Source organism: Gouania willdenowi, chromosome 7, assembly GCF_900634775.1.
Source record: "Gouania willdenowi chromosome 7, fGouWil2.1, whole genome shotgun sequence".
Taxonomy (NCBI): domain Eukaryota; kingdom Metazoa; phylum Chordata; class Actinopteri; order Blenniiformes; family Gobiesocidae; genus Gouania; species Gouania willdenowi.
This window is the reverse complement of record NC_041050.1, coordinates 6519693-6534264: the sequence shown is the minus strand read 5'-3', so window position 1 is coordinate 6534264 and position 14572 is coordinate 6519693. Positions and strand designations below refer to the sequence as shown.

General features: G+C 37.4%; 1 protein-coding gene across 5 annotated transcripts in view; it reads left to right on the top strand.

Moving 5' to 3' along the window:
• Nucleotides 1-14572, top strand: part of LOC114467691 (protein bicaudal D homolog 2-like) — a 54853-nt gene that overhangs the window by 27721 nt on the left and 12560 nt on the right. For all 5 annotated transcript variants that reach the window (XR_003674542.1, XM_028454175.1, XM_028454174.1 and 2 more), the window contains exons 3-9: nt 2959-3111; nt 4620-4834; nt 5740-5983; nt 7372-7629; nt 8295-8498; nt 8591-9139; nt 10625-10776. Coding sequence is in view for 4 of the 5 variants with exons in the window: in XM_028454175.1 (XP_028309976.1) it covers nt 2959-3111; nt 4620-4834; nt 5740-5983; nt 7372-7629; nt 8295-8498; nt 8591-9139; nt 10625-10776 (1775 nt within the window). In the remaining variant the exon portion in view is untranslated. The remainder of the gene's footprint in view (nt 1-2958; nt 3112-4619; nt 4835-5739; nt 5984-7371; nt 7630-8294; nt 8499-8590; nt 9140-10624; nt 10777-14572) is intronic.

The following is a 14572-nucleotide window of genomic DNA, read 5'->3' as shown; positions in this document are numbered from 1 at the left end:
ACCCCCCAGCTGAGACTCAGAATAACCCCTGAAGAGGAAGAGAGCAGAGGATCCAGCTGTTACAGAAAACATATTGCACTAGATTTAAGTTCTTGTTGTGTGATTATCTTCATCTAAAAAAAAAAAAAACATTCTCACCCAGCAACACCCACAATCATTAGACACCCACAAAGCCCTGATACATATTATTAAACCTTCAAACATCAGCCTCAACGCAGCTTTTTAACATGTTTAATCATTATAACGAACAGAACAAGGAGCATTTCCTTTAATCAAGAGGAGTTTGTCTGCACATTTATCACAACATTTATTTTACATTTAGTAAACTGACTGTATTGAAAAGAAAAGCTTCACTTTCTAATGTATTTTATTCTATGAGTAATAATGGCTGATTCTCAAAATGTTGGTGCATGTCCAGAGATGGACAGCTTTTATCACAGCAGGGCCCGCGGAAACGTGATTGTCTAATCTGAGGGCCACATTATCAACATTAATGTCTGGCTTGAGAATAATGGTAAATCTAAGCGTTGATATTGGAAAAACAAAAGGTTTTTCTGTGTTTTTGTAGTTGTTTTGTGGGTTTTATGAGTTGATTTGCATACATTTTGTTGCCATTTGTACATTTTTTGTCATTGTGTATATTTTTGTTGTTTGTGAGTAATTTTGTATGTTTTTGGAGTCATTTGTGAACTTTATGCAGTTTTGTGTGGTTTTGTTGTGTTTTCATAGTTGTTTTGGGAGTCATTTTGCATAATTTTTGTTGCCGTTTTGTATATTTTTAAGTAATTCTTTATATTTTTGTTATTTGTGTGAGTAATTTTGTGTGTTTTTTGGAGTCATTTGTGTACTCTGCTGTTTTGTATCCTTTTGTTGCGTTTTCGTAGTTGTTTTATGAGTTTCGGGAGTCATTTTCTATACTTTCTGCTGTTTTGTGTGGTGTTTTGTGTGTTTTCGTAGTCATTTCGCATCATTTTTATTGTCGTTTTTTTATGCTGTTTTATAATTTAGGAATTAGGGCTGGGCGATATATCGAGATTCAAGATGTATCGAGTTTTCTATTTTGGTGATATAGAAAACTATAATATTTCATATATATATAATGTCATTCAATATATTTATGTTGTTTGTGTGAGTATTTTTTTGTTTTTGGAGCAATGTGTGTACTTTCTGCTGTTTTGTGTATTGTTACAGTGTTCTGTGCATTTTTCTCTCATTATGTTCTTTTATTTTGGCCTCATTTCGTGCAGAAATGAGGCCAACAGCTGCATGTGGCCCATTTCTGACTTACACTTTCATGCATTAACAGTAAAGGCCAGCACAGACACTGCTGAATATGATGATTTACTATGTATTTAACATTGTTTGTCTGCTTTATTATTCATCTCTATTCATTTTTACATATTCAGTTTGAAAGAAGGAGTTCATAGTTATTTCTTTTTCCGGATCACAGACTTGAGGAGGAGAAGAGGGCGAACGTGTCATTGGTAGAGTGGTTCAGGGCACAGGTGGTGGTGTTAGGCTGATTGGATTCATGTGGCTTTTAGTTTGACTTTGACTTTGGGGGGAAGGGCACATCTTGTTGCTGCTGTTAACACTTCTATTATTAATGCAGCTTTTCCTGAGCAACAACAAGGCCGAGCACTGCTACCGATGTATTCAAAACACTATCATCATGTAATACCTGCAGTAATACAATGTTTCCATGCCAGCCTTTTATTATTTTGGTCTAAGCAAATTTCAGTCTTTCACAACACTTTTGATTTAGATTTATATATATATATATATATTTCTGCACTTCTCTGAAAAGCAATTATGTCCTTTGACACAGAATTGGTTCTAATGAGACTCCTCTTTAGAAAATTAGACCATTACATGGCTTCCTGGCTGTTACCAGAAAGGACATAAGTAGGCTTCAATGTCTTTGCTGCCGTCAGAACTGGCAGATGAGCACATTTGGGGCCCATTGCCCAGAGGACACCTGGAACCATCCTTTCAAACACACACAGACACACACTTGCATTTATTTAGTCCATATGGACACCGTTTCCCAAGAAGCCTGACGTTCAGAATTTAAAAGATAGCATGACAGAAATGTGTCCTGTTGACCAGTGTTCATTTTGTAGGCTAAAGGTTTTTGTCATAGTTTTCCTCAACTAAATTATTTAAGTGACAATAACTAGACCAGTGGTACCCAATCTTTATTGGGGCGTGACCTCATTTTGATATTACATATTTCTGGCAACCCCCCAGACAATTTTTTTTACCTAGAATTAGCTTTTGATAATGTTTGTGTTAAAATGAGAGACTGAGACCAGATGTGTCAGCTCAGATATTATTATACTGCATTTTATTTGAACTAGATTGATATTTGAGAAAGTGAAAGTATAGAATACAGTTGTTTAAGATTGGGCGTGATGTTTGAGAAATAATAATTATTAAAATATTTAAAGAATATATTTTTAATCAGTTTTTTTTTTTTTTTTGTTTTTTTTTTTCTCAATTACTAGACATTTCAGGCCACCTCATATTGGGTCTCGACCCCAAGGTTGAGAAACACTGAACTAGACTATGACTAATTTTGAAAAAATGAATGTTGACTAAAACTATATCAAAAGATATTTTTAATTTTGTCTACTAAAAACTCAATCCAATCAGAACTCATCACATCAAATCTGTCTGTGTATTTTTTAAAAAAGCATTCTCTTGCGTTTTATATTTTAGTCGACTTTATCTGTAACAGATTTAGTCGACTAATGTAATTTAGTTGATTAAACCAATGCAACAACTGAAATAGCCCTGATGACAACATTTTGACTCAAACTAAGTTGCATTTTAGTCAACAGACCACATCTAAAACTAAATCAAAATTTGCTAACACTAAACCTAACACTGCTGTTGACTGATGTCTCTCCATCTTCTTCTCCTTCTCCCGTTGTCCTTTCCTCGTTGGCCTCACAGAACAGCCAGATGATGGAGCTCCAGAGGAATCAGCTGCGTGACGACATCAAGGAGTACAAGTTCAGAGAGAGTCGTTTGTTGCAGGACTACACCGAGCTGGAGGAGGAGAACATCTCGCTGCAGAAGCAAGTCTCTGTGCTCAAGCAAAGCCAGGTGAGGAGGACGAAGACACATACATACTCGATGTCTGAAATCATTAATAGCTGCAGATAAATCTCTTAATGCAGAGTGCAAGCTTGGAGAATAAAGAGAGGACATTTTTGTTTTCTTCTTTAAAATTGCCTGAAAACGAATTCCCTTCCTGATACTTCATCTATTCAGTCTAATTTAAGTGCGTAAGAAAAAAATCAATTCTGCGTTATATTGCGATACTTCATTGCACGATTATCGTATCGATCCAAAAAATCTCCAAATCAATTTTTTTAATCATGTTTTTAACAAACAAAAAAACATTTAAAATGTGCTACATATGCATAGCACGTAAACATTACTTTTTTGGAGAATGACCACTTGTGTGTGATATTGGTACTTTAATTACAGTTACTTAATATGTGCTTGTTCTTGCAAGTTTAAAAAATGAAATAAATTGTATTTCATACCATTTTGTACTTGTAAAGGTGAAATTTGTAATTATTGATATCACGATATATTGCGATGTATACAGTATCACATCTTGACATGTAAATCGTAACATATCGTCAGAATCATGGCAAATGTACACCCCTAATCTAGTTAAACTGTTTGAGGAACTCTCATCAATTTTAATAGTTGTTCAACAGGAGTTTCCTTACAAATGCTCCTACATTCAGTAACTCCTTTTACAATAAGTATTAAAAAAAAAGTTACTGTATAATGCTTTGAGATTAATATTTAATTAGTTACCGTACATAAAAGTGCTGAGCAGCTTCCTCTGGTTTTTTCACTTCATTCTACTAGTAAAAGCATTGACTACTTCATTGAATAAGTCCAGAGCACTTCCTCGCTTTATTCTAACGTGACTAAAGGAAAAAAATCCACTTTTCACAGCTGCTCACCAAAAGCTTTGCTGAAGATCAAACAAAGAATGGTCCTTTGAATGAAGACTTTTCTTGTGAGTTCTGAACTCAGAATACTCCACATGTGCTTGTTTCTTCAAGTGGGTAACTTTAATTACACAGTCCATGGAATAAAAGATGAACTACTACATGGAAAAATAGTTGGGTTTTTTACCTTCCTATTCAATCTGACCCCAGGGATATTTGCCCGAAGAAAATAGTTTTCACAAAATTGTTGACCTCGTTTTTGTGTCTGGCACTTTATTTGTTGAATACATGAATAACCCCTTGATAATGAAACCTTGACGTGTTCTCTAGGTCAAACTTTTAAATTGGAATTAATTTATCTTGAATAGTTTTCATCCAACACCAATGCATGCAACATGTGTTCAACACATTAAACAAATGTCATCATCATCATCATCATCATTTTACACTTAATCATTATAACCCATCCAATTACAAAAAGAAAACTATTGTTTTTTTCATGACAAACATTAAATAGGGTCAAATTGACCACAAGGATAATAGAAGTGTTAACCATCATTGACACACTTAATCATCAACTGGTTTTCATCTAAAATGTTGTGTATCCATTTTTTTTTTGACACTGGTTTTTCTCCCTAGGTGGAATTTGAGGGTTTGAAGCATGAGATTCGTCGCCTGGAGGAAGACACGCAGTTCCTTAACAGCCAGTTGGAGGACGCGATACGCCTCAAAGAGATCGCAGAGCGTCAGCTAGGCGAAGCTCTGGAGACCATCAAGACTGAGCGCGAGTTGAAAGCTTCCCTGAGGAAAGAACTCTCCCACTACATGAACATCGGAGACCACATGTACCACAAGTAAGCCAAGGACAAATAGGATTACTCACATTGCCCACGTAAAAACAAAGGTGTCTAAAAACATTTTATTCTAAACAAAGCAAAGTTTTGTTAAATAGTAAGATTATGAGAATGCTGTATTGCTCTCTTATTTTGCCATATCTTTGTTATTGTGTGGAAATCTGAGGAAATACACACATAAGCAATATAAAACCATTATTTTTATTACAGAAAAGGACAGTAAGAATTATTCAAGACAATACAGAGAACACACAAGTATTCTGTTTATTAAATCAGGATTGTTAAAACTTGACAAATTGATTGAGCTGCAAACACTCAGTGATGTTTAGACCTAAAAAAAAAAAAATAGAGCATTACGAGAACATTTACAAAAGTTAAAAGAAAAGAACCATAGAAGGAAATTTAATTTGCATGAACAACCTTAAAGCGGATGTGGATTTCTGATGTTGGGGGTTAAAATGTAAATTTTTTTTTATTTTATTTTTACATGGTAATATAAAGAGCTGTTTGAATATGTTTCAGTTTAAACAATATGAACATGGTGATTAGGGTTATTTGTTTTCCTATTTTGGTGCTGAGAGTAGACGTGTAAATCCTTGATTTTGTTAATGTACTATTTATTTATTTATTTATTTATTTTATATAACGCTGTAATATCATAATTTCTGTTGGTGTAAACTTGGCGGACCGATTGTTTAATATTTTTGAATGAGTAATGGGAAGGCTATATAAGAATTTTTTTTCTCCTTGCTCCTTACTGAACATGGAATGTAACGAAGTTAAATATTCCTTGTGAAAAAAATTGTGATCTGTACCATGACAGAATAAAAATAAATGAAATTTAAATGAAATAATCCGTGCCTTGGTATAAGATAACGATTGATTTCCCACATTTTGTCCTTCAGCCCTCTCAACATTTCTCTGGATGGCCTTAAGTTCAGTGAGGATGCAGGCACTGAGCCCAACAACGACGAGGCTCTCCATGGATACGAGAACAGCTTCTTCAAACTGGCTAACGCCATAAGTGACGACAACCGCATCTCTACACCCAAGAAGGAACCATTCCGTCCTGCTCCGAGCCTTGTGGACGACCTGTTGAGTGAACTGAACCTCTCAGAGATCCAGAAACTCAAGCAGCAGCTGATGCAGGTTTGTGGATAATCGATTTTTTTCTAATAAACTAAAGGAAAAACGTCCACATTATGTTTGTCTTTTCATTTGGTGCAACTGATGCAACCCAAATAACTATAAAGATAGGTGAGAAATGTCACCGTAATTTTTTAATCTGAGATTTAGCTTTTTATTTACTTGAAGTGTGTTCTGTGGAATGTTTTTGAGGTATCCTCATCCAGTCCCTGGGAAGATGGAAATCCCCTTATAGACGCTTAATCCATGGAGACAATCACACACACACACACCCTCCAGGCTCCACTGTGGCCTTGAGGCAGCGGGTGGTGCCACCAGATAACCTACCATCTGCTTTCTATCACCCCATGAGTCCCAAAGCAGCGCCTGATAAAGCTCCATAGCAACCAGGCCAAGAACTCAGAACCTCTTGTTCTAGAGCAGTGATGGGCAACTTTGATCACAGTGGGGACCACAACAATGTGGTGGTCTGAGCTGAGAGCCATCAACATGCATGTCAGCATTTAGCATTAATACAGGAAATTTAAAACATGAATACAGGAAAAAACAAAGGGTTTAGGGGTTTTGTGGTCATTTTGTATTTTTTTTTTGTTTCCATTTTGTGTGTTTTTGGACTCATTTTGTCAATTTTTATTGTTGTTTTGTGTCTTCTTGGAGTCATTTTTGTTGTCGTACCATGTATTTTTCTGTCATTTTGTATGTTTTTGAATCTTTTTTGTGCTTTTAATTTTGGGGCCACACAAAATTAGATCGAGGGTCACATGTGGCCTGGCCTCATATCCCAGATGTCCTTTCCTAGAGTAATTTTTGTTGTCATTATGCATGTTTTTGGACTTATTTTGTCAATTTAGATTGTTGTTTTGTATCTTTTTGGAGTCATTTTTGTAGATTTTGTGTCGCAATACAATGTATATTTTTTTGTCATTTTTTATGTTTTTGAATCTTTTTTGTGTTTTTGATTTTGGGGAAGCACAAAGTTAGATTGAGGGCCACATGTGGACTCACCTTATATCCCAGATGTCCTTTCTGTCACACCTATGAATCACTACTTATTTGCCCTTGAATATTAGTAATGATGAGCAAGCCTGTGATACATTTAAATGTATCACAGATCAAAGATCAGTATCATGCCAGCACAGCTCTGTGCACTTGTGTAAGACAAGCCAGTAAGGAATCTGCCCATACTGAGATGAACAGAGTCCAGCAAATTGTGAAGGTCGTCCTGACTCATGTGCTAGTCGGCAATTTGCCTTGCATGCTTTGGGCAGCAGCAACCTGATAGTGGATAGACTTCACCACTTTTTAAAGCGAGAAACATTCTCGTCATCATCATACATGTATATGTAGATAATGAAATGCATCACTTGTCTTTGCTCTGCATCTCATTCCAGATGGAGCGTGAGAAAGTCAACCTGCTGTCCAACCTGCAGGACTCCCAGAAACAGCTGGAGCAGGCGAACGGAGCACTGTCAGAACATCAGGAGAAAGTCAGCCGCCTCACAGAGAACCTGAACGCTATCCGGAAACTGCAAGCTAGCAAAGAGCGTCAGTCTGCTTTGGACAACGAGAAAGAAAGGGACAGCCATGAGGACGGGGACTATTACGAGGTGGACATCAATGGGCCAGAGATCCTGGAGTGCAAGTACAAGGTACGAGCAGAGTTTGAGGTTCTACTACTAAATATATGGACCATCTCGAGATTCACGCTAACCACAATGTGTGTAACGTATACAATAATGCAAAAATGATTTGTAACATAATTGATAATGTTGACGACAAAAATGTGCGTCTACGCACCCCCTTAACGTCCATTGTCTCGAATTTGGGTCAAAATGCATGTTCTCACTCATTCATGCTAACCATATAAACCATTCTAAGACACAACCATCACAGCAAACACAGTCAATTATTTTGTCAAACTTGGGGAAAAAAATTCCACATATCAAGCCAGCACTCCTCACAATAAAACTGCTGGACCGTCCTATTTACAAGAAGAAAGCAGCTCCGCCCTGATTTCTTTTTACTTTTTGGCTGAAATCCTTATCTTTAGATTAATGTTGTAAATTCATGATAAAATCAGACCACGTGGACACTTTCTGCTTCATTTTTGTTTCAGTACCATACATGACTTGAGAAAATGAATTAATATATATTTTGTACAGTCACTTTGTTTTATGGCACTTAAAATATCTGTATATCATGTACGTTATATTAAGAATTTTATTTTTTCAAATGAATATAAGAAAACATTTGGTCTCGAGAGGAAGGAAGTAGGAAATGCTTAACAGGGTGTTTTGGGGGTGTTTTTTGGCAGGTTGCGATGTCTGAAGCAGGAGAGCTAAAAGAAGAACTGAAGACTCTGAAAGCTGAATACCAAACCTGTCAGTCGCGTTATGAAGAGGAGCGAACTCGTCTGGAGAACGATGTCACCACACTGGGAGAGAAGCTGTCCACTCTGGAAAAGACCAGCCGTGCTGAGAAAGAAGAGAAAACCAAACTGGAGAAGGAGCTGCGCAAGGTGAACATGAAAAAGAAAACCTCTTTTTCCTCTTTTTAATCCCAGTTTCTCCTTCTCTCCTTTCTAATTTACACTTTGTTGTTTGTTCGTAGTTGAGTGACGTGGCCGGCGAGTCCCAAGGCAGCCTGAGCGTGGCTCAGGACGAGCTGGTCACTTTCAGCGAAGAACTGGCCACTCTTTACAACCACGTGTGCATGTGCAACAACGAGACTCCAAATCGTGTCATGCTCGACTTCTACAAGGAGGGGAAAGCTGGACGCAGCAGCCCAGAGGGCCGGGGCCGCCGCTCCCCCATTCTTCTCACCAAAGGCCTGTTCCCTGAGCCTTTCAGGAGCGACCTCAGCGACGGAGCGCCGTCACCCGTCTCCTCCTTACCTTCCCCTGTGTCGGACCACCGCCGCGAGCCCATGAACATCTACAACCTGGTAGCCATCATCAGAGACCAGATTAAACACCTGCAGCTGGCTGTGGATCGCACCACTGAGCTGTCACGCCAGAGGGTCGCCTCCTTGGAGCTCGGAACCATGGCCGACAAGGATAAGGAGGCCTGCATGGAAGAAATCCTGAAATTGAAATCCCTCCTGAGCACAAAGAGGGAACAGATCGCCACTCTACGGACCGTCCTCAAAGCCAACAAGCAGGTGGGTTCATCCTAATCAGGGCTGGGATCAGTTACATTTTTCAATTACAATTATCCATGTTCAATTACAACTCAATTATGATTATTAAAATTTACATTATTATTTTCCCCAGAAAATTAATTACATGTATGGGTAGCACTTTACTGTCATTAGCATGAATAAGGTGTCATGAAGTATCATTTGTTACCCTAACCATTCGTTACCATAAACTTTAACCTAACCCTACCCCTACCCAACCTCACTAGATCCCTCCACCTAACCCAAAAAATGCCAACATAGCTCCAAAGGTGTCATAATTTAGCGAATGACACTTAATACCAGCCTTTATGACACCTTATTCATGCTAATGACAGTGTAATATCAACATTATGTATAAAACTTCAAATAAAGTGTTACCCAATTATGTTTTCAATTACTAATGTTCAATTACAATTAATCACAATTACTGAGCCTCTAATAAATAAGTTCATAAAACTTAACGTTCTTCTTGCGTTAGCTTTCTGTTAGCATCTCATGATAAACAGTCAGTTTTGACCTTCGTCTTAAGCTGTAAATACAAATGTATTTTATCATGTAATGTGTTTCTCATCTCTTGGTTACCTTATTAGGCTTCCTTATCCATGAAAATATTGGTATTAATATTTTTGGTGTTAGTCAGTATACCCCTTGATTAAATGTTTCTTTAATGGTAAAATGATCCTGAAGTGAACTGACAGGTAGTGACAAAAGTTAATATAAAACACAGTTTAATAATTATTAACTACGTATGTGTAAGCCATAGAACTGTAACATGGGTCCCCAGTTTTGTATCTAATTAAATTGTAATGAACAATTTCCATGAAATTCTATATACATTTTTCATAGAATTACAATTACTAATTAAATTATCTAAACTCACTACATTTCAATTATGATTACAACAGCAACAGATTTTTTTTACTTACAATTATAGTTACGCCATAATTTAAATTAATTACCAATTATGATTTAGCCCAATCCTGATCCTAACCATCTCAAACTCACTTTCTCCATGTCATTTGTCAGGTTTTGTTAAGAACCTAAAGGAGCCACTGCACTTCAGGTCTATTTCTGATCTTTTCAGCTGTTATTGTGAATGCTTTGCAGATGAGATTGTCAAACAGTGTTGGAGACAGACAGCAGCCGGATGGTGTCAGCTGCCCTCATCATCTGTGTTAGCACAGGAGAGCAAAGCATTGTGTGTGTGTGTGTGTGTGTGTGTGTGTGTGTGTGTGTGTGTGTGTGTGTGTGTGTGTGTGTGCGTGTGCGTGTGCGTGTGCGCGCGCGGTGGAATGCTTTTAAACTGTGTGTGTGGCCAAATGGGCAGCGTTTTAAAACTCTAGACAAAAACATCTATCCATGCTCCTTCAGTGGCTCAGAAAAGACATAAAAACGTCTCCTTTGGTCAACATTAAGAATTGTAAACTCACCAGCTAACTGCTCTGACTCTTGTGTTTTGTTGTTCAGACAGCTGAAGTTGCTCTGGCCAATCTGAAGAGCAAATATGAGAACGAAAAGGCCATGGTGACTGAGACCATGATGAAACTGAGGAATGAGCTGAAAGCTCTGAAAGAAGACGCTGCAACCTTTTCCTCATTGAGAGCAATGTTCGCCACACGGTAAAAAGAAACGCCTCCATTAACACTCATAGCCACACATTCCTCATGGTATCCTCAGCTGAAACGTAATTAGTCTGGGATAGTAATGCACAATATTGGATTTTTAGCTGATATTTTACAACTCATTTTGGCCAATAACCAATACCGGTATTTTTAACCCACACACACAGTACATGCAGAGTTGATCTAGTTTCTGTAGTGGAATAAACAGAATTATTTCTCAGGCTCTTTATCATGTTGGTCCACTGGCAGATGCAGACACATGACAAAGCTGAAAAAATATAACATCAGTAATAATTTTTTGTGCAAAACAAGAGCATATTTATCCATGACAATTATTTTTAAATTAAACAATAAAGATACTTGCAACCTATGTTACTTAAAACCATTACTACCTACTTACTTTTTGTATTTGAGTGGTACAAACCAAGGATTTTGCTCACAAACTATTTACTTTGGCGATGACACTGATGTTTTCTTTCTAGTCTATTACACAAGGTTTTTCTAAAAACAGTTCAATTCATTGGGTGCATTTAAAAATGTGAACAGATCCTCTGCAAACCGAGTTGTTAGTTTAAATACTACTGAGATGTGCTCACTGTGAGACAGATCTCCTCAGTGATGAATCAAAGAAGGCAAATCACATTGGAAACAAACCAAATGACCACAGGAATCAATTTGATTTGGTTTGTTTATTTATTCAAGGGACAATGCACATCAAAAACAAGAAAATGTTAAAACATGTACATGTGAATATGCAGGATTGTTGCCAAAGCTAATTTCCATCCTCAGGTTCCTGCTGGACCAAAAGCCAGCTACATTACCCACACAGTACATTTAATTCAATACATCACCAACATCCAAGCTCACTCTCATATACTCTTTAAGTGTTGGCATCCAACGTTAAAATGACAATCACATGTACATTCACTCAGCATACTCACACACAATATAAAACACATCTAGATACCAATATTTATTGCAGTTCCAGGCTCCTGTGCAAAAGTGCAGTCACATGATTGTGCCATGTTTTGTTCAGTACTGATTGTCCGACATCAATGTGTAATGTGTGGCACTACCCAGCATTTCTTTAGTTTTGAAGCTCTGAACAATAAACATTTGGATGATAAACAATCCGACATATCAACAGACAGGAGCATCATAAAAAAAAAGGAAAGAAAATAATCAATCAATCAACACAACTAGCGTTTTGGCAGTTGACTAGAATACTGTCGACGGGTACTCGTTTACACACCAACATCAGTATTTTTACAAGATCCAAGCATTCTGTGTCAGAGCTATTAACGACAACAAAAATCTTCCCATTTTGAAATGGATACATTAATACAGTGAATGATTATACTCTATTCTTTCTCCACGGGAAATGATGTGTCTACGTATATGGTGTCTATGGGTTAATTAAGGAAACAAAGCCTGTTATTTTATCGGTTAATTATATCGCCGATGTCCGATAATTAATTTTAAAGCTGATATCGCCCAATACCGATAACGTGCCGATAACATGGTGCGTCACTAGTGTGAGATGAATTCTTGGAGTGATTGGGATATCACACAAGTCATAATCTCGACAATAATGCAACACACAACACAAACAGGTAAACCAATGACAGGATTATTATTGTCATCAAATAATCCATGTTTACCATGTGCTAGCTATGTCACAAGGGTATTAATGTGGCACAACATCTTAAAGAAGACGGCTTTTTATTCAGCTCATAGCCCTGAAGGCATTGTTTGCCCTGATAATGCCTGTAAAGCACAGAAGGCATCTAATCTGGGTATCACTAAAATATGTCACTTAGGCATTGTTTGTGTCCAGTGACTTTGTGTGGAGTAATATGTGTGTGTGTGTTTGAGAGAAAAAGGGGGGTGGATCAGACGGGTCGTCGCACGCCATAATCTCTCCTCATTCCACAAGGAAGGCGGTCAAACGTTCTGTGTATAATCCCACCTCATCTCAGACTGGATTACAGATTCACCGCTCGGTTTGTAGTACAAACCCACGGCTCGTGTGTGCAAACGTTGGCGTGCATTTGTTTTGTTTTTGTTATCACACATTTTAGTTGTCAGTTAAAAAGTTATATAAAATATATTGCGTTATTAATAGGTCAAGTACATCTGCCCCAGGTGAGCGTGTTTTTTAAACTGCAGGAGACATAAGCTTTGTTTCCATTACAGTTTTTTGCGATATTTCTAAATGTCGTCAAAGTATAATTGCGCTTCGAAAGTGTTCCATTGAAGGTTGTTTTGGAGCCTCGTAACTCCTGTGAAATCTCATCACGCAAGACTTTGCTGCAGGAAGATAGACGCTTCAAACCTCCGTATAACACTGCATTCCTTTGTTGTTTGCTGTCTATCGTGTAATCAGTAACATTTTTTATGTATAATAGGAAGAAATGTCTCGATCTCCTCTTCTGTCCACACGTACCGCACCATGTTTTCTTGGAGAGAAGTGGTCACGTGACCAGGCACGTCACGTGACATGTATTTTGCGGAAAAAGTGTTTCCATGGCCTATTTACAATACATTTAAATAATAAAACACCTGAAATTCCTCCTTATGAAAGCGGAAAAACTTTTTAGTGATATTTGAGTGTTTTTTCGAATTTTAGGTGTTTTCATTAGCAGTTTTTATTGCGCTATTTACGTTTTGTGCTTTTCCAAGGGTAATGGAAAGGCAGCTAGTGTCCAACGGTCTCAATTGCCGTCAGAAAACGTAGACATGCTAATACTGTTAAAAAGAACATGTCCGTATCTTAAGTCTGGGCTGTGTAGACGGTCCTAGTTTGATGTTTTAAAAAAACTTGTTGGAAAGAAATTATTTTTTTTGTTTTTTTGACGAATGTCATGATGACATAATTTCATCTTAATTTTAGACTTTTAGAAATGTCAGTCTCTGTTTTATTTTTTCGTTCCATTTGCAGAGTGGCACTTTCTACACTTGTAATAAGAATAATGTGTCTTATTTATTTTATGGTTTATATTCCTATTGAGATCATACCTAGAGTAAGTACTGTATGTCCAGAATATTGTCTTGTATCGTGAACTTAGTATGTCATCCCACCTCTATACTGTAGTTATATGGATGATATGCCTATGTTTTCCTTTGCATATCTTTAAAAACAATGAATTGCAATTTTATCTTTTAATATAATCTGTTTCCATTTGCACTAAGAGGTCAACGTGGACCTAGATCTGCTTTTAAGACTTCACTGCAAAGCTCGACCTGTGCTGATAGAAGTAGAAATTGTGCAACGTGTGTGCTGAGCTGTTCAATCCCAACACAGTAATACAACACCTTTCCCCGAAAGCAGCTCTATATAAACCTGCAGTGTTTCATGAATTAGTAACAGGCGGAAAACTCCAGTCTGCAATAATGAGAGTGCAGTACCGAGCAGCAGCCAGACGGCTGGAGGTAGTACTGTAAAGATGTCATATCATCAAAAGTAAGGAATCACTACCAGTGGTGGTGCTTTTTACCTCAAGAGGACTTAGAGTTGCTTAGAGCAGTGTTTCTCAAATGTGGGTACGTGTACCCCTAGGGGTACGCAATGGAATTACAGGGGGTACTTGAGAGAATTAAATAAAATGTCAGTCCTGGTCCCACCCCTGGCATAAAAAAATATATCTATATCAATTTATTCAGGAGCCACTAAATCAGTGTTTTTCAACCTTGGGGTAGGGAGCCCATGTGGGGTTACCTGGAGTTTAAATATGGTCATCTGAAATTTCTGAAAAATTTAAATTCAAAATGAATTTTTTTTTTTTTTTTTTAA